This window comes from Heloderma suspectum, chromosome 5, assembly GCF_057233095.1.
Source record: "Heloderma suspectum isolate Gila_16-S chromosome 5, 16-S_ref, whole genome shotgun sequence".
Taxonomy (NCBI): domain Eukaryota; kingdom Metazoa; phylum Chordata; class Lepidosauria; order Squamata; family Helodermatidae; genus Heloderma; species Heloderma suspectum.
The window spans coordinates 126,604,184-126,631,911 of record NC_139462.1 but is presented as its reverse complement, the minus strand read 5'-3'; the positions used below and the strand labels follow the sequence as shown (position 1 = coordinate 126,631,911).

Here is a 27,728-nt window from a genome sequence, read left to right as displayed (position 1 = left end):
GTTGGTCACTATGTCCAAGGTGTGGGAACAAACAGGAAGTTGAAGGTCCAGAAAGGAACCAAAAGGGAGGCAGTGAGGAGACCAGGAGCAGCCCCTTCTGCTTCACCTAGGAGAGGAGAAAAAAGGGAGCCTTTTCTGACACAAGCGTGGAAACTATGGCCATGGATCCCTCAGGTGTTGAGCACCATCACTGGTACTACAGAAACACCGTGGTACCTGGGAAAATCGGAAACGACAAGTAGGCTTGATGAAGGAACTACTCAGGCCTTAGGAAATGTGTGGTTCTAACGCCAAGGGCAAAAGAAACAGCCCTCTCATTACTTAGCCTGTTCTTTCAGCTGGATTGGTAAGAGATCAATCCATTCAGAGATCCAGGTGAAAACTGAAGACAAAACCAGTAAAGCTGTGATTGGCAGTGGGTTGCAACTTGCAAGTCATCATCCTTTTCATGCCGTCATAGCTCTATGTTGGGGACAAATGGGGCAATGTCCACTGCCTCTCCCCCCCCCCCCCCGTTTACACCCCACTTGTATAGAATCATAGAATAGTAGGGTTGGAAGGAGCCTACAAGGCCATCGAGTCCAACCCCCTGCTCAATGCAGGAATCTAAGTCAGAATATCTCTGACAGATGGCTGTCCAGCCTCGTCTTGAACATCTCCAGTGTGGGAGAGGCGCCCCCCCCCCCCCGGTCATTGGTTCCATTGTCGTATTGCTCTAACAGTCAGGACGTTTTTTCTGATGTTCAGCCGGAATCTGGCTTCCTGTAGCTTGAGCCCATTATTCTGTCTCCTCCATTCTGGGATGATGGCGAAGAGATCCTGGCCTTCCTATCTGTGACAACCTTTCAAGTACTTGAACATTAGCCCTCCTCCTGTCATCTGGCACTTCACCCGTCCTCCGTGATTTCTCAAAGGTAATAGACAGTGACTCTGAGAGCTCTTCTGCCAGTTCCTTTATTAATCTAGGGTGCAGTTCATCTGGGCCTGGAGATTTGAACTCATTCAAAGTAATTAGGTGTTCCTTGACCATATGCCTATTGATCTCAAGCTGCAATCCTGCCCCTTCAGCCTGTACTTTGCCATTGCCAGGGGACTCATAGACCCTCTTTTGGGAGAAGACTGAGCCAAAATAGGAATTGAGTACTTCTGCCTTTTCTTGGTGATCTGTTATTATTTTGCCATCCTTATTTAATTGCTGAACCACAATTTCTTTCCTCTGTCTTTTACTATGCACGTAGCTGAACAAAGTTTTTTTGTTGCTTTTCACATCCCTCGCTAACCTCAGCTCGTTCTCAGCTTTAGCCTTCCTGATGCCATCCCTGCAATTCTGTGCTACCTGCCTGTACTCCTCTCGTGTTGCTTGGCCTTCTCTCCACTTCCTTTATATGTACTTTTTTTTGTTTTCAGCTCATCCCTAAGCTTTTTGTGAAGCCACATTGGCTTCTTCTGTTGTCTTCCACCTTCTTTTCTTGTTGGAATTGTTTAATTGTGCCTTTAGAATTTCCTTTTTTAAAAATGCCCACCCATCTTGGACTCCTTTTCTCATTAGAGTCGCTTGCCATGGGACCTTGCTTATCATTGTTCTGAGTTTATTAAAATCAGCTTTCCTAAAATCTTAAGTTTGCTTCCTTTAGAACCAAGAACTCAACTATAACATGGTCGCTTTCCCTTGTAACTGCTACTTTATCCACTAAATCATCTCTGTTGAGAGATGACTTTGCTGCAACACATGGCCCACCTACTGCCAAATGGCATGCTTGCTATTGATTTTCTCCTTTCTGTCCTCCTCTGGCCATCTCTTAGACTGCGTATTAATGGGCTGATTCAGTATGAGGTAGCTTCCTACATACCCAGACATCCAAACTGGGGTCCTAGGTTTACCTGGGTGGTGTCTCAAACAAGAACAGATTAATCTTTGTAGAGAATGTTTGAATTCACAAGTCAAAAAATAGACAGTAAAGCAACATCTTTCCTGGGAAATGTGGAGAGCTTGATCAACAATAGCAACCTGTATATAGCTTGATCTTAGCTGAAAGGCAGGAAAAAAAGGAAATCTTATCGAAATGCTGAGCCCTTGGGTGCGGATCCAAGACTTACAGGAGGAAACCACTTCTCCCCCTTTTTAAAATGTTCATCTTGATGTTTTCCCATTCATTAGTGTGAAAGAGTGAAAAAAAGCCTTACCCACTTACCCAAAACTTCTCCTGCACTTAATCTCTCTACTCCAAAATTCCATTGTAGCTTTCAACAGTGCACTTGGGAGAAATGGAGAGAGCTGGCCAATAATAAAGCATGTAACATTAAGGCCTTTAGGAGGGAAGTTCAGTGAGGAAATCCAGCAAATGGATGTAAAAAAACTTTTAAGAATAAGTTTTATTTTCCCCATGTCACAGAACAAGTTTATGCAGCAATTATAGTTTTTGTCACCATCATAATTTGGGTATCCAAAATAAGACTATACATACAACCTTAACTAGATTTGATTTGTGGTACTTATGCTGGGCATTAGCTTTAGTTCCCACAGGTATGTATAATACTTTTTTTTTTTTAGGCGGGGTGAATGGGATTGTTCGAGGCTAAGAATAATGACAGAACTGTGGTTGTTGATGTTGCTTGAGAACAGATGTATTTAAGTTAATCCGACACAAGTTCACTATGTTGTTACATCCAGATGACATGTGTAGTGCAACATTGGATTTAGCTTCAGATATGGGTAAGGATAGTTTGGGACAATGTTCTTTGCAATATTGTAGAGAACTGTTGCTCAACCCTGAGTGCTCATTGGAAGGACAGATAATGAAGCTGAAGCTCCAATATTTTGGCCACCTAATACGAAGAGAAAACTCCCTGGAAAAGACCCTGATGCTGGGAAAGACTGAAGGCCAAAGGAGAAGGGGACGGCAGAGGATGAGATGGCTAGATAGCATCACGGATGCAATGAATATGAACTTGAGCACGCTCCGGGAGAGAGCGCAGGACAGGAAGGCCTGGCGTGCTATGGTCCATGGGGTCACGAAGAGTCGGACACGACTGAACGACTGAACAACAACAACAGAGAACTGTTGCATTTTTTATTGTACTAAAATAGCTCTTAAACAAATTACATAGCATTATCAACTTCAATGAATGGTGCTGATCCACCTTTTGACAATTTTTCTTGGGTGAACTTACCTAAGAACTCATTACATATGGCTAGATTCAACACACTAACATTATGTGAGAACAGTATCTAAAAGAGCAAACCTATGCATGTTCACTTTGAAGTAAGTTCTACTGTGTTCAGTGGAGCTTACTTCCAGGTAAGTGTGCATAGGACTGCAGCCTACATGGTTTACCATAATAATATGCAGATATGGTGCTAATCTAGTTTTTCTAATGGCTTTTTAAAGTTTAAGCAGCCTGACAGACACCAAAAATGATCAGTACCCCAAATATCCGCATATTTTAGCCTAAAGCTGTGACTGCCAGGAGCTGTTGCTGCCTTAGGAACGGCAGCACAACATTTCAGAATGGGGAAAACCAGCACAAAAGCTAGGAAACCACCAGACTGGGAGTGGTAGGAGGAATAGGAGCCCACAGGGCTGGATTGGGATCCCAGGCAGGGCTGCTGTGACCCCTGGGCCTGCGGTTCCACACTCTTGCTTCCACCTCTCCTTTTAGAATCAGGCATGGACAGGGCTGGGGGGTGGAATTCCAGAGCCAGCTGTGTTATTAGCCAATGTGGGGTGGCCACTTCAGGTGGCTGATTTTGGGTGTCAGCAAAGGACAGCAAATGGTTACTTATTCCATTATTTTTCCTTTTTACTCCCAGGAAGTGGTACTTGAGGGATGTTCTGCCTCGTGCCAAAACAACTTGGCCAGCCTTGGGTACTATACACCTTGTGGGTGGGGAGAGGAGCCATCATTTATTGTTTCACCTCAGGCATCAAAATATCTTGGCCTGGCTCTGGGATTAAGCCAAGATATTTTTTTTAAAGGACTGGAAATAGCTTTAAGCACGGATAGAAGGAGAAGACATTGGAGGGGGGGAGAATCGGCTGAAGGGCCGTCAGTCTAAAGCTGCCTTCCCCAAGCTGGCGCCCTCCAGTTTTTTGGACTACAACTCTCATAGTCCCCAACAATTGAGAATAATGGATGGGCTAATGGAAGTTGTAGCCCAAAATCTGAGGATATCAGGTTGAGGAAGGCTCATCTGAAGTTCTGTAGACCAGGGGTCCCCAACCCCCGGGCCGCGGACCAGTACCAGTCCGTGGCCTGTTAGCAACCAGGCCGCAGGGGTGTGCAAAACCTCCTCGCCTTGGGTCCGCGAGGATGAGGCGATCCGTCCCTTCCCCCCCCCGGAGTCCTCGCCAGCCCCGGCCAGCTCTGCGGTGAGTCCAGGGAGCTGCCGGCTGGCTGCTGGCGGACTTCTGGCCACTGGGACACAAATGGCATCCACACAGCGGATGCCATTTGCGTTCCTGTTCTTCATATAATAGGCTATGTAAATTTTTACGTAGCCGATTGCTGCAAAGAATAGGGACGCAAATGGCATCCGCTATGCAGACGCCATTTGCGTCTCAGCGGCCGGAAGTCTGCCAGCGAACACCCCCTCTCGGTCCGTGGAAAAATTGTCTTCCACGAGACTGGTCCCTGGTGCCAAAAAGGTTGGGGACCGCTGCTGTAGACGACATCCTAAAGTGAAAAAATGCTGACAGCAGTTTTACATGTGAGCAAAAATCTCTTGCAATTTATATAGGGATGGCAGAGAATTCTGCCATGGATCTCAGTGAGGCCGAATGCCAGTGCATTCGGCCCCCTGAAATCTGTGGCGGAACAGCCTGCCCCCCCACCGATCCCCCCCGGGACGAGACTTACCTGGGGCAGATCTTCTGGGTGGTGGCGGCTCCGGCGGCGGCTCCAGCTGGTCTTCCGACCAGCTGCTACCAATGCCATTTGCAGTTTTTTTTGGTTTGTTTTTACAGAGACGTGATAGGCTATGTAAGTTTTTACGTACCCTAAAACGTCTGGGTAAAAAAAAAAAATAAGGCGTACACAAATGGCGGCAGCTACGGCCGCCGCCATTTGCGTACGCATTTGTTTGGTTTTTTTACCCAGACGTTTTAGGCTATGTAAAAACTTACGTAGCCTAAAACGACTGGGTAAAAAAAAAAAAAGTGTACGCAAATGGCGGTGGCTACAGCCGCCGCCATTTGCGTTCCTTATTTTGGGCCGTCTTAGTCTACGTAAATATTTACGTAGATTAAGATGGCAAAAATAAGGAACGCAAATGGTGGCGGTCATAGCCGCCGCCATTTGCGTACGCGTCCCCCCCGCCGAGCCATCTGCGGCTGGAAATCCGGCTGCGGACAGCTTTGGCCTGGCTGGGCCTGGCTGGCTGCTCCGCGGAGCTGCCGCGGAGCACAGCTGTCTGCAGAGGATTCTGGGGGGGAGGAATGGAGCGCCTCCCCCCCGTCGAGGATTCCGGGGGGAGGGACGGAACACCTCCCCCCCCACCACTAACATAATCCGCGAAAGGTAAGTGACTTTCGTACATCCCTAAATTTATATAAAACCAATTTGGAGTGAGATTGGGCAAAATTAGCTGCTTATGTTTAAACACTGAAAAACCATTTCAAATTCAAGCTGGTACTGTGCACACTTTACTGGAACAGACAGTCCCTCTACAATCTTAAGTTTAGACTGTAGGTGGGTCAAAATATATAAATAAAATATTCGGGTCACAGACCAGAATCAAAAGAACTACATACCTAGTTCTGCATTCCATGCATCCAAGGATACTTTCAAAAGCTTGTGATAATAGCATGGCTGTGTGCTATTAAGTAAACAAGTCCATGGTTTACTTGGACTTCTATCCAATTTGGATGGCTTTAAAAGGGGGTTAGACAAATTCTTGGAGGGACAGACTATCAAGGTCTACTAGTCTTGATGGCTATGTGCTACCTCCAATACCAGAGGCAGTGAGCCTATGTACACCAGTTGCTGGTGGGAGGGTGCTGTTGCACTCATGCCCTGCTTGTGGGTTCCTGGTTGGCAGCTGGTCAGCCACTGTGTGAACAAAATGCTGGACTAGATGGACCCTTGGTCTGATCCAGCAGGGCTCTTCTTACATTCTTATGCGATATAGAGCCAAAAATCCCACTAGGTACCTGTTCACCCTTGGACATACCTAGAGATGGAGGAGAAATTCACTCAGTTCACATTTTAATGCGAATTGATCTAATTTGCACTTCCTGAACCAATATGCAAACCAAATGCATCTATCCTTTGGAATTTGCATCTCTCTGAATTTTGTGAAGCAGTTCTCCAAACAAAAAATTGTTATTTATTTTATTTACCATACTTTATTTACCATAATAACCGAAGTTCTGTACAATTGGGTACAAAATGTGTACATACATACAGATATTAGGGAAGTGTGCACAAAAATGTGTATATTAGTGAAAATGCACAAAAATCCATTATTAGAGAAAAAAGTTTGCAAAAACACATATATTAGTACAAATGTAGACTTTTAAATAAATCCATGAACTCATACAGAAAAGGGATGGAATGGACTTACATTTGGAAAAATGAGGAACAAGAAATGGAAAGATTCATATATCTCTAACCTGAAGTCGCTCTTACCTATGCATATGATTTTCAGAATTCAATACAACCCCTTTTTCTGGCTTTATTTATATAACAATTCCCACAACTAAATTATTATCATTACGAAGAAACGGCTCCAACAGCACTGCAGCGGTCTCTGTGTCACGGCTCCACATGCCAGAGAGCGGAACAAAGCGGCAACAGAGTGGAGATCCCCGCCTGGGATGCTCACCGTTCAGCCAAACTGCTCTGCAGCAGGCTTTGCATTTACGTCAGTGGTGATAGGTGAGGGTGGGTCAGATGAGCGCCAGGCCTCACATTTCTCTCTCAAATTGCAGACTGCTCCTGCTGGGAGCTCTCAGTGCTGGGTGCAGCACGCTCCGGCTCAGAGGCAAGGGCCGCCTCGCGCAGTACAGCCATGTGCTCCTCTGCTGCGGACAGCGATTGGTCAATCCAGTCCATGCGGCCGGGAGAGTGGCAGGCATTTCGGGTAATCAAGACCAAATGGCTCACAGACAGCAGCAATGCTGTGGTCCTAGAAAGGAATGGGGGTGGTAAAATGGGGGTAAAGCTGGGCCCCTCCCATCCAATCTTCTCACCTTCAGATGTCAGCTGATGAGCTCATTTATTAAGGCCACATTTGCACAAACTAATTACAGGGCAATTATGCCAATTAGAGTAGGGTCACAGGCGGCCTCCCCTAGAACATGCTCTGTTTCTCGAACCCCTTGCATGTCCCCAACACTGTAGGAGTGCCTCTAGGAGAAACTTCCACAGCACAACAGAGATGACAGAATGTGAGCACGCCCACGAGAATGAGATCCGAGTGAAAAGGGGCCACATGTACATACTCTCCTGAGAGGAAGGCGAACTGTCTTAAGTGTCAACGCTGGGGAGATGGGGCAACGGAGACGGAATAAGCCAGCAGAAGAGAAGAGGGAGGAGAGATCTTGTCTGCCTGCCCATACCCTGGGGTCATCATCTGAGGCCCTGCTGCATGTCCCACCTCCTACAGAGGAGCGGTTGGTAGGCACACAAAAGCGGGCCTTTGGCACAGAAGTATCCTGGTTGCGAAATCCCCTCCCCAGGGAGCAGAACGGCCACCCCAGGTGCCCCCGGGGCACTGTGGTAGTCTGGCTGCTCCTTGTTTCTGGTCCCCGGTGTTGTTCTGTTTTGTGCTGGCGGTGGCACCCAACTGCCCACCTGCTGGCTCGTTGCAGCTGCCCTTACCAGCTTGTCTGCCTTGGTCGTAGCTGACAAAATGTGGGATGACAGGACCAGGTCTCTCCTCCTCTCCCTCACCTCATTAAGAAATGGCATATTTTTTCCTTGTCGGAGCAACTTCTTCTCCCCCCTCACCCCGGTCTGTGATTGCTCTTGTGCCTGGGGCCACTATGTAGCCAAACTGCAGTACGGCCGAGCAGCCAGCAGAGAAGAGAGACTCTGGAAGGAGCCCGGTTGCAGGCTGCAGGAGCTGCTGCTGTCGCACAGTATGACAAACAAGATCAAACAGAAATCAAATGGCAAGGAATGACAAGGCAATGTTCAAACAAACAGACTCACCCACTGCTGTTAGATAATGTTTGAATATGTTAACTTTTGTCTGCATAATCTCACTTGCCCCTGCTGGGTTTTCCATGATCCCACGCCCCTGCTTTTGTAATTCAGGGTTTCCATTATTATTTCTCTCCCTCCCCTTTTGCAACCCATCATCTATAGTGGGGGTGAGCGCCATGCAGCTCATGGGCTGCAGGCACCCCTGGCTTTTGGGCAGCCTCCACTGCTGCAGTTTGGTGGTGCTAGGGCAAAAACACAATTGTGCTTTGAAACAAGGCATGCGGGGAGCTCACAACCTGTTCTAAAGGAAAATCACCCCTTTTCTATTGCTACTGCCACACTGCTAAATTTCAGGGGTAAAATTGGCTGTCTTGGCAGCAGTGGGGAGGGGTACGGCTCTCAATGGGTTCCAGCGTTGGGAATTTGCCCCCAGATCCACCCAACTTGTCCATCCCTGATCTATAATGTCTATATTTCTGCTAGGTTTTCCAACATTATTTCTTTCCTGCCTCCCTTTTGTAATTCATGATCTATAGTTGGGACATTCCTGCTGGGTTTCCATGATTCCTCCTCACCTTTTTTGCAGTTCATACTCTGCACAGTCCTGCTAAATTTTCATGTTTCTTTTACTCCCACCCGTTGCAATTCATAATATGTGCAGTGAGGTTGGGGTGCTTGTGTGGCTGAGATGGCATTGCTGTGTGATGCACGCTAATATTGCAGGTTGGAGGTCAGGCTGAGGCTCAGATAAAGTTGTTTACAGCAACAATCATGCAATGTGGTCCAGTGTTATTATATCCCTATTGTAGGATGGGGGTTAGGCTGGAGCTAGCATACAGCAGCCCTGTAATGTAGTCCAAGTGCTGATGTCCCTACATTGCAGGTTGGGAATCAGACTGAACCCTGGTGATTAGATACAACAGCGGTATAGTCCAGTGATGTTATCCCAACACTGCAGGTAAGGAGTAAGGCTGAAGCTGAACAAGACGCCTGGAACAAGCCTGCAGTGCAAACCAGTGCTACTTCCCCTTTGTTGTGGGTTGGATTGAGGCTGGTTTGGATTTCCAGCCAAAATTCTCCCAATCAAAACATCCCTCTCAGGTTTCAATCATGATCATTCCAGTTAAATTGTCCCCTCAGCGCCCCCTGCCCAGTCAAATCCACTGCTCAGTACAATAACACTGATGAATGTTAAAGAAATTAAAAACAGAAAACATCAGTATCCCAGGAAACGTGTGGTTGACCCTGCCATGCATTTCATGCTGCGTAGGAGCAGGCAGCGGCGCAAAGCAAGGCGAGGCTCTGTCCCTACTGTCCTTCAGACGGCTGATTAAGACAACTTTGTCCAACCCAGCCTTTAATTCACAGTTAATGCCACTCGTTAGTTTTTAATGATCCTTGATTTCATTGTATTGATTGCCTGTTTCATTTTTGTAGATTTGTATTTTATTCTTTTATTGTTTTTAATTGTACATCGCCTTGAGCAAAGAGGTGATGTAAAAATACACTTAATAATGTTTCTAAGTGGTTTTCATGCACGTTTTACAAGAGAAAGGCTCTCTATGCCTAAGATTGTCTCTCTCTACCACAGAGAATGGTGGAGTAAACAAAAGAAGAGAATACTGTAGTACAGCCATCTTCAACCTGGTACCTAGACTACAACTCCCATCAACTCCTGCCAGCATGAGCAAGGGTCAGAGATGATGAGAGCTGCCTTCCACATGTTTTGGACTGTACCAGGCTGGGGAAGGCTGCTGTAGTAGATCTTCATGCCCCCACTGGATGTGATAATGCCTTGTAAAGAACAACTGGGAATTATACACTAAGCATGTGGGAATAACAAAGTAGTAAGGCATGAGCCTCTGCAGAAGTATCTACACTACATTCAGAAGAAAACAGTATTAGGTACTTTGTTTAAGGCTGAGCTCTGTTTCACCTTTGTTCATGAGAATGCCTTCCTGTGAGTTGCGCCAGCAAAAAGATCTGTGTTAGGATGGAGTTACAGGAACAAGGCAAATGACGTTAAGTCCTTCTGTAGGGTGTTTCAGGAGCAAGCACTTGAGCTTAGTGCAGATCACACACATTTTGCATGCACACTCATTCCCCACTTTTCTCCTGCAAGGCATTCAGTGAAGCTCTACAACAGTCAGCCAATGAACGCTCTGCTTTCTAGAGAAGATCCCTGGAACATCAAGGGAGTCGTTATTCTATTCACTTTCTCATGAATCAACAGTTCAGGAATAACTGTATTGTTCATGTGTTTGGGTTCAGTCTAAGTGACCTCCCAGGGGTCCCTTTCAACCCAGTACTTCTGATTGCAAAGATATCCAGGATCCCACCCACTAACTCTGTAGTTCTTGATTCTAGAGCTATCATCAGTACAGATGCCTGAGGCAACCCCTCTCAAAGACTGGACTATAGGCAGTTGATAGGCAGTAACTGTTCTGTTGATGTTTTAATGGGAGCTGGGATGGGACAAGATTAGGCGATGGGGGTTGATGACTCCTCCTTTTGTCCTACTAAGCTCAGGGGAGGGGGGAGATAAGATCTTTGTGAATAGCAGGAGATCAGTCTGTGCTGAAACTGGGGCCTCATCACACGGAGTTTTTATCCTGCTCAGGTCTCCTTCCCTGCAACCCTGCTCCCATCCTCAATGCCTTTGTCATCTTAACCACGCCCCCAACAACTGAAAACAAATGTCCACAGCAGGCAGACACAGCGGTTTCTTCTGCTATTGGAGAATTCCATGGGGAGGTTATGGCGCTCCTGCTGTTGAGATGGCTCTCTCTTGGAAGTTTGCAGGCTCTTTACATGACGCTGTTACCGTCCAAGGCACCTCCCGCAATTTCCCCCAGCCTATCTTGTGTTTTCCCCAAATGCAAAAAATGTGGTATATTTTCCAGCCCGCAGAACAGGAGCTCCATAAAGTCCCTGTGAAATTCTCCAGTAGCAGAAGAAACCGCTGTGTCTGCCTGCTGTGGGCATTTGTTTTCAGTTGTTGGGGGCGTGGTCAGGATGACAAAGGCATTGAGGATGGGAGCGGGGTTGCATGGAAGGAGACCTGAGCAGATTTGACAGGCATCAGGGCAAGAATTGCCTGCTGATTGTGACTCCTGCATCTGCATTTCTGAATTGGAGGGAGAAGAGGGTCAAATGCCACACTGCAATGATGCCTCCTCACCAAGCTCAGAAGCAATGTCCCCTGTTGCTTCAGAGCACCCTATTAAGTTCAGTGGGGCTTACTCCCAAGTAAATGTGCCGAGGGTTGCAGACTTACAGGGTGATCTTATGTCTACTCAGAAGTAAGTCCCACTGAGTTCAACGGGGCTTACTCCCACATAAGCGTGCCAAGGGTTGCAGACATACAGTACAATCTTACATTTTATGTCTACTCAGAAGTAAGTCAGAGGTTTCCTGGGGGCTGTGATAAAACAGTACAGCAGAACTTAAGCTACGAAAACAAGACTCCCCCGCCCTCCTCTGCACACATGCCACGGAGGGAGGGAGGGAGGGAGGGAGGCAGTCCCTCAGTTCAAACCATGTGGCTGCTGTGTTCAAACCATGTGGCTGCTGTGTAAAGAAGCCCCTCCTAATTCCACAAAGAAACCGAAAGCAGGAAACTCCGGAAAGGATTTTTTCACGGGTTTTTTTTCTTAATGTAGACACCCTGGATCTGAAAAGGAGGCAAAGAGTTGGCTTGCTCTCTGCAAGAAATCCTACGGGGGCTCTGGGTTGCCTAAACAGCTGATGGGGAGCAGGTATCTGTGGAAGTGTTAAAACTACCAGCGCTTATCTTAAGCTCAGCCTGCATATATTTGCAAATAAACCTTACATAATGGCAACGCCAGGTGTCTCCAGTGATCTCCTTCGAAGGAAATGGAACCATGAGTAAGCGCAGGAACCCCAGAAGTGGAGTGCACAATGTATAACAGCATGTAGCCCTTTTCAATGAGGAAAACACACTCCTCTCCCCTCCTTGCTTTAGCTCCTCTCTTATTAAAAACAGAATTAGAGTTTAAAAGTGTTCTACACTGAAGTAACTGTTGGAATGAATACGGCACTAGAAGGCCTGGATGTACAACCACTGCTGGGAGTCCTGCAATTCGCATTATCCGCTAGGGCCGTGTGGGAGCAGCCCAGCTCCCCAAACGTAGCCTACTCACCTGGCATCCAAAAGTTTGGGGTCCAATGGTGGGTACATGGATCGGACCACATCATCCACCCTGAAAGGAAAAACATAATAGGGGGAAGAGATGGCTCTTGCTAATTTAAGTGGCATGTGAATAAAGGCCTAGGGGCAAATTAAGAAAGCCGGGGAGGGCGTGTGGGAAGAGAGAGGCTGGCCAGGCTTGCTCAACATCACGTGGGCTGTTGGGGACAAGAGGGACAGGGGGCCCGCTGCCTGCAGCACGCACCCCGTTTCTGCTTTTACTGAGCAACCCACAACTGGCTCCTTTGTAAGTTGCTGAGCACGTTGTCCAAACCTGGGTTAGAGGTTAAACAACCCAGCAGTTAACCCATGGTTTGTCCAGGTTTGGACAACACACTCAGCAACTCATGAAGGAGCTGATCATGGGTTGCTGAGTAAAAGTGGAAGTGGCAGGTGCACTGCAGGCAGAGCATCCGCTCCCTCCCACTTATCCCTGACAGCCCGGGGGTTGTTTACCTCATGGGCTGTCGTGTTGCGTGAGCTGGCTCACTGTCTATGACCCAGTTTGTATGCTAATTAACCCACAATTTGCCAGTTCACATGCTGTTGTCTCTTTAAATATGCAACTTCCACTTGGTCTGACTGTAGGTTGCTCCATGACATGTGAACCCAAGCACTATGGGTTATTCATGGGTTAAACAACCCCAAATTAAACGATAATTAGTTGCCTACATCAAATTGTGATTCTCTTGTGTTTCCTTTATTCTGCTTTTTTCCCCCACACTGCAGAAAAACTGACTTTTGGGGGAAGAACAGTGTAATAGCACAATCTACACAGGGGTAGCTCACCTAGCACTATTTCATTTTTTTTAAGGCATGGTTTTGATGTGTACAGCGATCCAACAGGTGGGTGAGGCTATCACCATACAGTGACACTTTGGGAAACTTTCATGATTACCTTTCTTGTCAGCACCATCTTACCGGTGTGCTATTTTTTCAATGAATCTTTTAATTTATGCCTATACACACACACACGTATTTATTTGGCATGTGCACAGATTCCACATCCCCCCACTGATCTTGGCTTAGGCCCTGCTTTGGAAAACAGCCTGCTTCTGCTTGGACCAATTCAGAGTCAGTCTGCTTCGACTCAATACTGAACCTGAGCAGAGGTTGGAAAATCTGATGCTTTGTGCTTCCCATTGACTACCATGGGAAATCCACATAACTTTTTTCTCTTGGTCAGAACTAGATGATATCTGCAGGAATAGTTGCTCCTCAGGAGGGGATTACACCTGCCAAATGTCAGAAAAATAGGTGCAGTGGAGGACACTATCCCATCCTCAGTTATGAAGTAACAATTACTGCCAGTCTGGGAGGGACCTTACCCTTCACCTCAGGCAGCAACATGGTGCCAGTGCTGCATGTTCTTATTCACAATTGCTTATGTGATACATGCAGAAGCTTTCACCCTGACCTGGGCAGTCACCCAACTCAACACGGTCCCTTTCCTCAGACCCTCCTTGGATGCCAGAGCCATTGCCTAGCCCACCCTTGAATCCAGACTTCCCCAACCTGGGGCTTTCCAGATGTGTTGGGCCACACCCAACTGCCATCAATGGCCATGCTGACTGAGGATGATGAGAATTCTTATTTAACACATCAGGAGGGCTCCAGGTTGGGGAAGGCTGCTCTCATCCCTTCCACCAACTTGGCATTGGCCCCTGACAACTCTCACCTGGGGCTGATTCGCTTGGCAACCACAATGATGTCGCTCAGGCTTGCGGGAGACTTCATCTGGGCTCCTGAACCCATTGTCATGGCAACAAGCTTCTCTGTGAGAGTGTGGCAGATCTGTCCAAAGAATGATGCAAGTCAGTGCACCTGTTCAGACGTCACACTAAGTCATGACAGTTAGGGAATTTGCATAGATCAGGGAGGCTTAGCATGTCGTGGGGGAGGGGGAGAAAAGCCCACTAACCATGGTTCCAAAACCACCCAGCTAACCACTCCCTGCAGCAGGGTTAAGGGGCCCTAGGGTGCCTTACCATTACATGTGTTGTCTCCCCAGTGGTTAAAATGGGCACCGGTTGGTGTACAGGCCACAACCATAGAGATGATGGCCTAGAGCGCCCCATATTTCTGGCAACACTCTAGCCAGCATGGACTTTCTCTATGGTCGCTGGCACTTCGCGACAGCTGGAGTGGCTGGCATGTGTGTTTTTTGCAGTGTGAGGGCTGCTGGGATCACTGATGGCAGCAGCAGGAGGGTGGTTAGGGTAACTACGGAGGGGGTGTTTACGGGAGCCACACAGCGCTGCATGGTTCCCAGTCATGTGACAGGCACACATGTCATGGTTACACTCTCCCCGCATCCCCGTAGTTACCATCCCCCCATGAGCGCCTGAACAGGCCCAGTGTTGCTTGCTGTACGAGCTCAGTAACTGCTCGCTTAACCATGCTTTTCTTATATACAGCTTCCTGCTCCTCCCAGGAAACATGACCCCTCTTTGGGGTTGACATGCTCACATTGGGATTTCTAAAAACTAAGGATTTACCTTTAGGATAGCAATGCAGTGGGATACCAGGCCCCTGAGAGAGAAAGAAAAAGGGCAGCAGCAAGTTAGGGAAATGATGTGGCATTTTAGCAGATACTACTTGAAAGACCTATCCATGCCTTCCCTGTTGCAACACTCCTCCACTTTTGCAGTCAATTTATACTCACTTGCATTTGGACTCTCTTCCCATGACTCTGCTTCCCAGCCTTCGACCTCCTTGCCCAAAGCACACAGGTCCAACTTTCCCTAGAGCCCTGCATGACATTTTGTTCCCAGCCAAATTGATTGCTTCCTTCCCTCCCCTCACACAAGTAGCACTGTTTTCCAGCACCTCATTGCTGACATTTTCCTGTGAAAAGTAAAAATGTAAATGAACATTCCATGATACCACAGCAGCTTAGCCTATGGCTTGAGTCGGCGACAACACACAAGACAGAGAACGGGCAATGTGCATGTCCCATGCTATAAAGAACTGAAGAAGGGTCATCCTAATAAGGCCCAGAAGCCTTCTCAGTCCCTTGGGTTCCCATTGCAACCTACAGCACTCATACAATTGCACTCTGCACAGATTACTGAATCAGCCTCAGAATTGGGATTGACTTCTTTAGCATCATCTTATTTACCATTCCATTTAAATTAGTAGCGATTAAGGGGATTGTGGCATACTAGGAGTGGAGTAGTGGCACGCTGGGGCTGGATGACAAGGGGTATTCTTAGAAGCTAATTACTCATCCTACTACTCATTTTTCTCGATCAAAACCAGTTATTTTTTGGTGAAAAACTAAGGTTGTGGCCCTGGGACATTTGCCAAGAGGAGAGTTCAGTCTACCAGCCCATTTGTGTTTGATACCCCAACACTAAGCACTTAAAGGATGGACAGTGTTACAGAAGGGCTCACCTAGGCATGGTTTCCCAGATTTTTTGAACAGTGACCCGCATCTTTAGAACTTTCCCAATTGCCATCATCTTCCTTAATACAAGCCTGCTTTTTCCCTCTGAATTCAGTAGCCTTACTAGGAGACCCTTAGCACATTAATAGGGAGTGTAGCATGAAGGCATCAGTCTTAGAGGGGAGATTGACACCTTTCCTTCCACAGACTGCTCATTATTTTCATTAAGCTCAGAGTCCAAAATTGCCTAACAGCCTCACCGTCACTCGGCTTTCCCAGAGTATGCCTGACTCTGCAGAGACCTACCCAGCCAATCGCTACTGGGCAACTTGAGTGTGTCTGGAACTCCTTGGCTCTGCAATCATCTTTATGGGGTGCACAACTTCTTGCATGATCCATGTGGCCAGATTCTTGTGGGTGCCTGGTCCTCATTGGCATCTGCAGTTTGCACTAGGCTAGAGAAAGGTGTGGGAGCGGGATAGGAGCTTTTTGCTGTTTTGTGTTCAAAAGCCACAATGCTTTGTGGCATCTTAAAGACTCACAGATTCCACTATACAGAAAGTTATTTTGAAAGATGTTGCTTTTCATGTAACTGGAGAAAAATGGCACTTGCTGAAAGAAAGGGGACCATTTCTGTTGCATTTGACCCCCCTGGGTCATCTGGCTTTTTGCTGACATATACTTCTTTCATGCTGCCTCCTTTGAATCTTTCTGCCTAAAGGTTTTTTTTCTGAAATCAAATGCCCTCCTTTCCTCTGTCCATATATCCCTTTTTACAAATAGGGGTGTCCTTGGGAGACAGGGTCCTTTAAAGACACACACACACACACACACACACACACACACACACTTTAGAGCATGAGGGAGCTGCCTCAGATAGTTGATTTGGGATGTCATGAAAAAGCAACAAATTATTCATTATTTATTTAATTATTAAATTTTCACTGCCAGGGAAGGGGAGAGATGCTTGTAGGATTTTTTTTGCCTCAGGGGCAGAAACAACTTCACTGGCTCTGCATACTACTATGTGCCTGGACTGAGGGGGAAGGTGCCATTTGCTGCTCTCTGCCTCAGGCAGCAAAATGTTTTGGGGCCAGCCTCGGACATGGCTACAGAGACCTGTGGGGTGGTAAAAGGTAGCTGAGGTGGGACAGGAAATTATATGGGGTAGGGAAACAACTGGGGGTACAGAGAGTTCTGAGGATGGGGAAATTTACTGTGTAATCTAAACATGTTTACTCAGAAGTAAGTTGTACTGAGTTCAATGGGATATACTCTCAGGTAAGTATATGTGGGATTGGAGTCTTACTCCTTAGTAAATGTGCTCAGAGCTGCAACTTGCCTTATCCACCCTGAAGATAATTCCAATATCTGAATCAAGAGAGAAACTTGGGGATTGATAACTTTGGTAATTTAAAAAACAAACAACCAAAAACAAAGGTAGCCATGCTAGTCCATGAGAAATAAAAACCTAAAATGCACAGTTGAGCAATACCTTTATTAGGAATTTTGGTTGGTCCTAATAAAGGTATCCAACTACACATTTTGGCACTTTAAGAGTTGTATGACGATGAGGTTGCTAGAAACTTAATATTGCAACATTTGGTCTAGATTTTAGGATTACCAGAAATTAGAACTCAAGAACTGTTTTAAAAAAGTGTTCTAGAATCCCAGAAACTACCAAAATAAAGCACTGAAAATAAAACGAGGAGCCATATTTGGTGGTGGCTCTCTTTGCCTCCTCACCTGGTCCAGGGACCAGAAGCAGCAGAGCAACGCCCTCCAGTCCTGAGGTCTCTGTCTGGTGCTGTTGTGCTTGTTGGTGATGGGGTGGCAGTGGCGGGAGCGCAAGTGAGGATTTGCTCAGAAGTAAATGCCACTATATTTAATGGAGGTTACTCCCTAGTAATTATGTAAGTTTGCAATTAAAAGCTACAATACATTCCCACCCTCTCCCTTGCCAGTGTGCCGTGTTCAGTTTGCAATTAATTGGTAAATGTTTAAGGTGCCAAGCAGCTCTTTGCTGGTCCTAGGCACTCCATCCTACCCATCTGGATTTGGGCCTGAAAGACCAAGGAAAAGTGTGGGCAAATAGAGGGTATGATTTAACCAAGCACAATTGGGGATATTGCACAGTTCTGTCCTGAAAACAAGCAAAAGGTTAATTAATTTGCCTTCTATAAAATGTAAATTATAGAAATTTAGCATATGCAGATCTGTGCACCTCTTTTGTCCTATGGGCCTAAACCCCAGATCTTGTCAGTACCTAGCACCACCCCTGACTCAAAGCATGTTTGTGGTGCTTAAAGCTCGCGGCACTGGCAGCAGGAAGATAAGAAGGCCGTTCTGCATTATGGCTTGAAGGAGGCATCATGACACAACTTACGAAGCATCTTCAATCCAGTCTTCGTTCTCCAAGATCGCTTCAATATGTGGGTTCGTTATCACCACGTCATCCAGTTCTAGTTCTGATGGTTCTGACTGCGTCTCCATGGTGCCGATCAGGTCAACGATAGGCCTGAGGGGGGGAATGCAAAAGGGGTCCACGGCCAGGGTCAGCATTTTTTGCCACGATAGGCCTACTTGGGCCCTCCTTTCGCAATAGGCTTGGTAGGCATGGCTAAGGCAAATCCAGTACAAGTGCCTGCTGATTAGGAAGAAGCATGTCCCAGCCAACTCTTGTGCCATTCACAACTCCATCTACAGGAATCCGGAAGGGAAGCTTTATTGGGACAGAAGCACCATCGCTTGCTATGAGCGAGCGGCATATCAATCTGCTTTTAAAGGGACAGCAGCAGGGCCCGGCAAAAGAAAAAAAGACTGACAATTCTAAAATTTCAAAGTCAGAAGCCATGATGACTTTGCTTAATTTATTACAACTTCTTAAGAACATAAGGAGAGCCCTGCTGGATCAGACCAAGGGTCCATGTAATCCAGCATCCTGTTTCCCACAGTAGCCAAGCAGAGGCCTCTGCAAAGCTGACAGGCTGAGTACGAAGGCGGCGGCAGCCTCCCACTTGTGTTCCCAGGCAACGTACACAGAGGCACACTGCCTCCCTTACTGGAGGTGGCACATCCAGCCTTCACAACTAGGAGCCACTGACTGCCTTCTCCTCCATCCTCCCCGTTATGGTCCAGGTTTTCCTGATTTACAGGGTTATTGCTCTTCTTTTGTTGTTTTTTAGAAGTCCGCTTTCCCTCTCCTCCTATTTCTCTGCAAAAGTATAGTGAGCTAATCTCCTGGGCATTCCCACAGAATAAGCGATTTCATTGTAATTAATCTGGGCCATAGCTCCAGAACCTGTTTTTAATGCCAGCTCTGGGATCCATACGAACACTTCATAAAAAAGATAGTAATTTCTATATCTGTTTAACGTATGTGCCAAGTGCTGTGCAGCCCTCTGAAGATGGAAGGAGAGGATGCCTCTGAGAGGCCTTCAGCCACCAGCCAGGCTTAGCTGGTTTTGAGGCCAAGGCTTAATTGCAGAACATTTGACTAACTGTCTTTTATTAATTATTATTCATAAAAATCACTGGTTCCCTACAGCTTTATATGCAGATCTTATATACAAGATATTTATATACAATCTTTCTCTGAAGAGCCTCTGGGCATATGCAGCATCCATTTGCTTACCACCGCCGCTGATTTCCGGAAGCCATTTTCTATATCAAGTTTCAGTTCTGTCATATGGGCAACAACTGTAAAAATGCACAGAGTTCCTTTACCTTCCTACAATGTATTTTGGATGGGAAGCTTCCAGGCAGTTGAGTGTGTCACCTGAATCATAAGAAATATTTTTCTAAAAGTCAATGACCCTGCTCACCTGGTATCATAATGGCTCAAGAAGTCCTTAGGCCGGCAGTAACGCTGCCTACACACAACGACCAGGGCCACAAAAGAAGCCAGGAAGATGGTCGCTAACACCCCAATGGCCACCATCACAACGGTCTCCATCGATGGCCCGCTGCGCCCTCGTGTCAGAGGACAGCTCACGTTGGGTCACTTCCAAAGCAGCCCCACCTAGAATGAAACTGAGCAAAATGAGGTCCAGGAGGTGCCTCACACTGGGGGCAGGAAGACTTTAGGCTTGAGGGATGTATTTTGCCATTTACTAGAATCCGGAGGTCCTCCAACCAGAGCCAGGTATAAAATAGTGGCTGAGTAGCCAGATACAAAATGATGATTCAGGGGGTAGAGCAAATTACCTACTCTACCCCAACCACGAGCCTGCAAAAATAGTTACAAATCTACATCTGAGTTACTACAGATCAGGGATTATAACACAAAACTTTAGAACTGGATAGCAAGCAACTTATACGCATATTTTGCAGATGAGGAATGCTGAGGGTGAGAGAGAAGTGATTAGTGGAAGGTCAGCCCTGACATATATATAAAAAAATACTTGCAGTTTTACTTACAATTTTTAAACTATTGGGAATCAGAAACCTTTGGAGATTTAATAGCGGTGCAACCTAAAATTGCATTTGCCTTTTTTGCAGCCACATTACACCGCTGACTTATATTCAGCTTGTGATCAACTACAACTCCAAGATCCTTTTCACATACTATTGCCAAGCCAGGTATCCCCCATCTTATACCTGTGTATGTTATTTCTCTTTCCTAAATAAATAACTTTATGCTTATCTGTTAAATTTCATCCTGTTATTTTCTGCTCAGTGTTTTTAACTTATCAAGACCATTTTGAATTTTGTTTCTGTTTTCTAAGGTATTAGCTGTCCCACCCAGTTTTATGTCATCTGCAACCAAAAGGTGCTAGGTGGTTCACTAATTATTATAGAAGACTCAGTCGGTGGATTGCATGATACCCACTGCTGGATGCATGGGCCAAGATTTTGCTGCCCTCCAACTATCCCATCCTTCAAATTGTATCCAACATCATCCCCCAAGGAGTACTGCTGCAAAGAAGCCTATGCATGGCACCGATTGGGAGATGGAATATGTGAGGAGACGGGACTTCAGCTGGTCCAGAATGCTGTGGCCATACTATTGACCGGGCCAGTTACAGGGAATACATGGCTCCCGTGTTACCACAGCTTCACTGGCTAGTGCTCTGTTTCCAGGCACAATTGAAAATGTTAGTTAAGTTAGTTATAACCCCCTTTTGAAAATGTTAGTTATAAACCCATTTTAAAGATTTTCTGGGAATGCCCTTCTCTTCGTCCCACTGCCATGAGGCATGTTTGGTGGGGATGCGAGAGAGGGCCTTTCTCAGTGGCTGCTCCTAGGCTGAGGGAGGCTAGACAGGCTCTCTCTCTGATGCCCTTCCACCAGCAGGCAAAGACGATATTCAAGCAGGCCTTGGGCATAGAAACTGGTCTGTTGCTGAAAGGTTGAGTGCTGTTTGTTGTGTTTATTGTGGTATTTCTATTGTGCTTTTATTTGTTCTTATGATTGTTTTATTAACTTTTTGTTTTATTGATTTTATTACATGCTAGCACCATTTTTTGGTGAAAAGGTGTGCTATAAATCAAATAATAGCAGAAGACGTTCAGCTGTCCCCACTTATGAAATGAGAAGGGTGCACGCATGTGTATAAACACAAGAGACTCTCTGTCCTCAAGAGTTAAACACATTTCATATGGAAGTGGTTGCATGGACAGATTCATGCAACCACTTCCATTTTGGATCCTTGCACCTCTTGGCTGATAAAAAACAGCAGGGAGGGAACAGCCCGCTGGGCCAGGGGGGTGATTAATGCGTCCTTGTGAGAAGAAGTGGTCCTGGACTGCCTGAAAGAGGCAGTGGTGAGACCAGTCCTGAAGAAATCTTCCCTAGACCCGGAAAATCTTGCTAATGATAAGCTGGTGGCTGTTCCATTCCTGGGCAAGGTCCTTGAGCAGGTGGTTGCAAGCCAGCCCCAGACACTCTTGGATGAGAGTGATTATCTGGATCCATTTCAGGCAGGGTTCAGGCCGGGTTTGGGCACAGAAACAGCCTCGGTCACCCCGTATGATGACCTACAGTCAGGGCCAGAAATATTGGAACAAGGATAACTGTTTTGGCAGTTGGCCTCTGTACACTACCACATTGAAGGTGAAAGGAAACACACCCAGATGGGAGCCAAGTCAGGACTTTCAGCTGTAATTCAAGGGGTTGGACAAAAGTGGGGCACTAACCATTCAGGAAGGACAGCCAGTGGCATACAGACACCCCCATCATTGGTGGCTCATAAGTAATGGAACGAATGGCTGACAAGCAGCTGCATGGCCAGGTGTGGCCTGTTTCCTGGGTGCTCCATGACCAATCAAGCAGAGAAAAGGCCTGGAGGTGGTTCTGAGTGTTACATTTGCATTTGGTAGCTGTTCACTGGAACTCCCAACATGAGGCCCAAAGAGGTGTCCATGCGAGTGAAGGAGGCCATCATTAGGCTGAGGAAACAACATAAATCCCTCAGAGAGATAGCAGAAACAGTGGGAGTGGCCAACACAACGGTTTGGAACATCCTGAAAAAGAAGGAATTAACTGGCAGGCTCAGCAGCAGCAAAAGGCCTGGAAGACCACGGAAGACAACTACAGTGGATGACTGCAGAATGCTGCTCATGGTGAAGAGGAACCCTTTCACAACATCTAGCCAGGTCAAGAACGCTCTTGAGGAGGTAGGCATGTCATTGTCAACATCTGCAGTCGAGAGACGGCTTTATGAATGTAAATACAGAGGCTTTACAACAAGGTGCAAACCACTGGTAATGCTCAAGAACAGACAGGCCAGATTAGCCTTTGCCAGCAAACACCTAAAAAAGCCTGCCCAGTCTTTGGACTGATGAAACCAAGATTAACTTGTACCAGAATGATGGGAAGAGAAAAGTATGGAGAAGGAAAGGAACAGCTCATGATCCAAAGCAGACCACATCATCTGTCAAACATGGTGGAGGCAGTGTTATGGCATGGGCATGTATGGCTGCCAATGGAACTGGGTCACTGGTGCTTATTGATGACCTGACTGCTGATCAAAGCAGCAGGATGAATTCTGAAGTGTATAGGGCTATACTTTCTGCTCAGATTCAGCCGAATGCTGCCAAACCGATAGGATGCCGCTTCATATTGCAGATGGATAATAACCCAAAACATACAGCAAAAGCTACCCAAGAGTTTCTCAAGGCAAAGAAGTGGGATGTTCTTCAATGGCCAAGTCAGTCACCTGATCTGCACCCAATAGAGCATGCTTTTCACTTCCTGAAGACAAGACTGAAGGCAGAAAGACCCACAAACAAGCAGCAGCTGAAGGCAGCTGCAGTAAAGGCCTCGCAAAGCATCTCGAGGGAGGAAACTCAGCATTGGGTCATATCCATGGGTTCCAGACTTCAGGCAGTCATTGACTGCAAAGGATTTTCCTCCAGGTATTAAAGGCGATCCTTAAGTTTGAAATGATGTTGGTTTGTTCCATTACTTATGAGCCAGCAACGATGGGTGTGTTTGTATGCCACTGGCTGTCCTTCCCGAATGGTTAGTGCCCCACTTTTGTCAAACCCCTTGCATTACAGCTGTAAGTCCTGACTTCGCTCCCATCTGGGTGTGTTTCCTTTCAACTTCAATGTGGTGGTGTACAGAGGCCAACTGCCAAAACAGTTATCCTTGTTCCAATATTTCTGGCCCTGACTGTTTGTTGGGTGTGTTGGGTGAAAGACAAGGGGAGTGTGACCCTGTTGATTCTCCTTGATTTCTTGGTGGCTTTCAATGCCATCAACCACGGTATCCATCTGGGACAGCTCTCTGAGCTAGGAGTGGAGGCACTGCTTTGCAGTGGTTTAGCTCCTACTTGGAGGGTCGGCTCCAGAAGGTGGTGCTTGGGGAACATTGCTTGGCCCCATGGATTCTCCAGTATGGGGTTCCACATGGGTCAGTTTTGTCCTCCATGCTATTCAGCATCTACATGAAACCACTGGGTGGGGTCATCCGGAGTTCTGGAGTGTGTTGCCATCAGTAAGCTGATGACATGCAGGTCTAGTTCTCCATTTCATCTTCATCAGATGAGGCTGTGGATGTGCTAGATCTGTGCCTGGCTGCAACAATGGACTGGATGAGGACTGATAAACTGAAGCTCAATCCAGACAAGACTGGAGACGCTCTTAGTAGGTGGTTTTTCTGACCGGATGGAGGGTGTTCAACCTGTTCTGGATGGGGTCATAGCTTGGGGGTTCTTCTGGAGCCATCTTTGTCACTTGTGGCTCAGGTGGCCTCAGTGGCATGGACTGCCTTCTACCAACTTCGGTTGGTGGCCCAGCTACGCCCCTGTCTGAACAAGGATAACCTGGCTTCAGTTGTCTATGCTGTGGGAACCTCCAAGTTAGATTATTGCAATGTGCTCTACATGGGGCTGCCTTTGAAGACAGTTCAGAAGCTGCAGCTTGTGCAAAATGCAGCAGCCAGATTAATAACAGGGACTAGAAGGTCCGAACATATTAGACCGACTCTGGCCCACTTGCACTGGCTGCCCGTATGCTTCAGAGCTCGATTCAACGTGCTGGTTTTGACCTATAAAGCCCTACATGGCTTGGGACTGCAATACCTGACGGAGCACCTCTCCTGACATGAACCTACCTGTAGTCTATGCTCACCATCCAATGTCCTCCTCCAGGTGCCTCCTCTGAGGGATGCTCGGAAGGTGGCAACAAGAGAGAGGGCCTTCTCAGTGGTGGCCTCCAACTGTGGAATGATCTCCCTGACGAGGTCCGCCTGGTGCCAACACTGTTATCTTTCTGGCACCAGGCGGGCCTCTGTCACTTTTCTCTGACATTTGGCGGCATATGATGAGTTTTTAATTAGTCCTGGATTTCCCTTATGGTTATGACTGATTGTTCGATGTAGCTTTTAGATACATGTTGTCTTTGTGTGTTTTATGTAAATGGTTTTAAACTTGTATACTGTATCTTTTAATGTTTTTTATTGGAATTTAATGTTTGATTTTTTAATCTTTGTAAATCACCCAGAGAGCCTCAGCTATGGGGCGGTATAGAAATGTAATAAATAATAATTTATCACATGCCATTTTGAATAGGGTTAGGACACAGGCTTTAGTGCCAACAAGGGAGTGCCTAGTCCGGCACCATCATCCGCAACCCTGCCTAGCAGCAATTCTCCAGTCCAGGGGTTCAGTCATTTTCTGCGCTGTCATCCAGTTTAACTGGAGATGTCAAGAGTTGAAACTGTGACCTTTTTTTACAAACACTGAGCTGCTCTTCAGCACGCTAATTGGCTTGCATTTTGCAGCATCGCCCCACAAGTCTGCCATCGGCTTGCAAAGCTGACCAACCTGTTGCCATGGCTTTCATTTAGCAAACTAGGCACTTGTTGGGAGAACTTAAAGAAATGTTGCAGAACTTAAACTTTTAGGTCAAAACTTGAGCAGATCTCAGCAATGCAGCACTTGGACCCAAGGTCTTGCAAGCAGGGCTTGCCCAAGAGGCCTAGGTCCAAATCTACAAACAGCATGGCATAATAAAGACTTACTTTGTCCTTAAAGCACATCAGCCGGAAGGATCACAATTTCTACCCCCGCCCCCAGCCTAATATTTGAATTAGGGATTCTCAAATTTTGAAAGAGTCCAAGTAGCAGTGCTTTTAACAGTAGCTAAAGCAGGAGTGGGGCAAAAAGTAGATCTCCAGAAGTTTTGGACTTCAATTCCCAGCGTTCCTGACCAATGGTTGGGCCTGCAGGAGCTTCTTGGAGTTGAAGTGCAAAACGTCCAGACTCCAGAGGCCTTCCTTCTGCCCAGCCCTTCGCTGAAGGCTCAAGAACAGGGTCGGCCAGTTTTTATATTCATAGACCACCTACAGTAACTAGGTAGTGCACGGGTCAAAATACATGCTGTGCACCTCGGCTTAACCGCCTAAAAGGGTGGACCCTACAGTGAAAGGGGGACAACTTGTGGCCCTCTAGATGTTTTGGCTAATAATTCCCATCATTCCTCACCATTGGCCATGCTGGCTAGGGCTGATGGGAATTGTAGGCCAAAACATCTGGAGGGCCACACGTTCCCCTCCCCTGCCTGATCTGAATGAATGCAAATAGTTTCCCTCCCTTTTATGGATTGAGTAGTACGGGCAGGTGGTGAAACTGAAATCTCATTTCTTTGGGGGACTTAAAAAGATGGTCAGATTTGCAAATGGGCTACTAAATGTCAGCTGGATTTCAGTTAATGCCACACGTGAACCCAAACACTGACGACTCACACCAAGGGGCTCAGATTCTGAGCTGCTAAGAAGCAGCCAGCCCGTGGGGGCTCCACTTTCTGTAGTTTATACAATGCACAGGGAACAGAACCAGGTGGGGGTCATCAAGTGAATCAAGTAAACCCAACAGGGAAATTATTTGTTCATAGCAAAATGACAAAGTCTCACCTCGCATCTGAGGAATACGGCCACCGCCACCGCCAGAACTTCCGTGGAATGAAAGCAGCAGAGCCGCTTGGCGCTGGTGACCTTTGCCCTTGTCATCCCAACCCAAAACAAACAGTGCAAGGAGCACGGTCTGTGAGAGTCACTTCCTTGAGTCACTTCTGGCCTCGCTGAGACCAGGCAGCTACTGGGCTTCCAGCGGCGCGTGGGCACGCGTGCGCAGGAGCATTCTGGGGAGGGGGAGGTTACAGTGCCAAACCGGGAGGGCAGGGAGAATCCTTCATGCGTGCTCATAAGGTATTTGTTTGACCCGTAACATCCAGATCTGAATGTATTCTGCACACACAGAAATGCTGAACCAGGAAAAAGCGAACTGTTCTCCTTGTATAAAACTTGGACACATTAAACAAATAGTGACAGATTTCCTTATTTTGCACAATTTATTCTGCATATAATAGAAAGGGGGTAAGGAACCCTGCTGTTTGAAATCCTACTCACCTACACCTTGTGTGTCTTCACGGCTTTAATTAACAGTTATAAATTTACGTTCCTTCCCCAACATGAAATAGACAAAATTTTCAGCATGCTCAGTTCTCCAGCTGATGAAAAGTTCCAAGTCTGCAGAGTCTAACTGAGGAATCCGCTGCTATTTTCTTCTTCCTCAATCTCTTTTCTTTGCTTTCAAAATGAATCTCTTTTGCTCATCTTTGCTTGTGGGTACAGCAGCTCCACCAAGAACAGAAAAAGAAAAGCATCCAAGAGAGGTACCAAAGCCAGTAAAACCCACCATCAAGAAACCCTTCTCCAAAGACCCTAAAGAAAAAAAAGTGAAGTGTGGAAGGAGAGCAGGCTTTCTCAGTTGCTGCCGCCGCTGCCTCCTCCTCCTCCTCGCTTAGGAATGTTGCCTTAGCAAGAGCTCCCTCATAGCAAATAGTGGCCTCCTTAGAATCGCCTGAGGAATGTCTGGGTCTTTAAGAGGATTAATACTGAATTCTGGCAGTTTCTCTCCCAAAATGAAAAAAACAAACAAATTGACTACCACTTTCCAGCAGATCTTTAACAAAATGGAATAGAAATGCACTCTAATGTACATGAAGAACCACACCAAGCAAACCAGAAATGCTTAGCGGCAGCAGTAAGGAGTACTAAAAAGATTTCTTCTCTTCGCATTTACCTGGGAATTGTCACGAGTCCACCAAGCAAGTTTCTTTCACTGAAGCAAAGATGGGCCTCTGGTTTGCCAACGCCAGCCCTTTTAGCCTTCGTGTGAGCTAGGTCCTGCCTGCATTCCTGAGCAGGATAAAACTGAACAGATGCTAGATGGACAGGGAAGAGATTAGAAAGTGGGCTGGCCAAGCCAGGAGGATTTGGGGTGGGGGCACGTTCAGCTGGAATGCAGAGCTCACGCTTCCTTCCAGGAAGAAGTGTCTGAAGCATATCACAGAGGCAACTCTACCATTTCTGCTGCAACCCAACACCACAAGCAAATTCCGCACCAATGGGAATTTATTTTGCAACTGAAGTATTGATTGTGCACCCTGGTCCTGTGCATGTTTATTCAGAGGCAAGTTCCATTTTGTTCAATACAGGACTGCAGCCTTAATTCACTGCAAGAAATACTCTAT

At 46.6% G+C, this 27,728-nt stretch overlaps 1 protein-coding gene across 10 annotated transcripts; it reads right to left on the bottom strand.

Annotated features, from left to right (window-relative positions):
- Positions 1-6,306: 6,306 nt before the first annotated feature.
- Positions 6,307-27,582, bottom strand: TMEM98 (transmembrane protein 98). 10 transcript variants are annotated; one of them, XM_084857219.1, is made up of 8 exons: positions 27,278-27,582; positions 26,602-26,829; positions 19,571-19,778; positions 18,133-18,264; positions 14,857-14,890; positions 14,037-14,152; positions 12,312-12,371; positions 6,307-7,126 (listed from the first exon to the last, which is right to left on the bottom strand). In XM_084857219.1, the coding sequence occupies exons 3-8, from the start codon at positions 19,699-19,701 to the stop codon at positions 6,919-6,921; spliced, it is 681 nt and encodes a 226-aa protein (XP_084713345.1). In that variant the 5' UTR covers positions 19,702-19,778; positions 26,602-26,829; positions 27,278-27,582; the 3' UTR covers positions 6,307-6,918. The 10 variants fall into 10 exon arrangements, with proteins under 10 accessions (XP_084713345.1, XP_084713344.1, XP_084713342.1 ...); XM_084857218.1 differs by having other exon boundaries at positions 19,571-19,767; positions 27,278-27,410; XM_084857216.1 differs by having other exon boundaries at positions 19,571-19,767; positions 26,602-27,543.
- Positions 27,583-27,728: the final 146 nt, after the last annotated feature.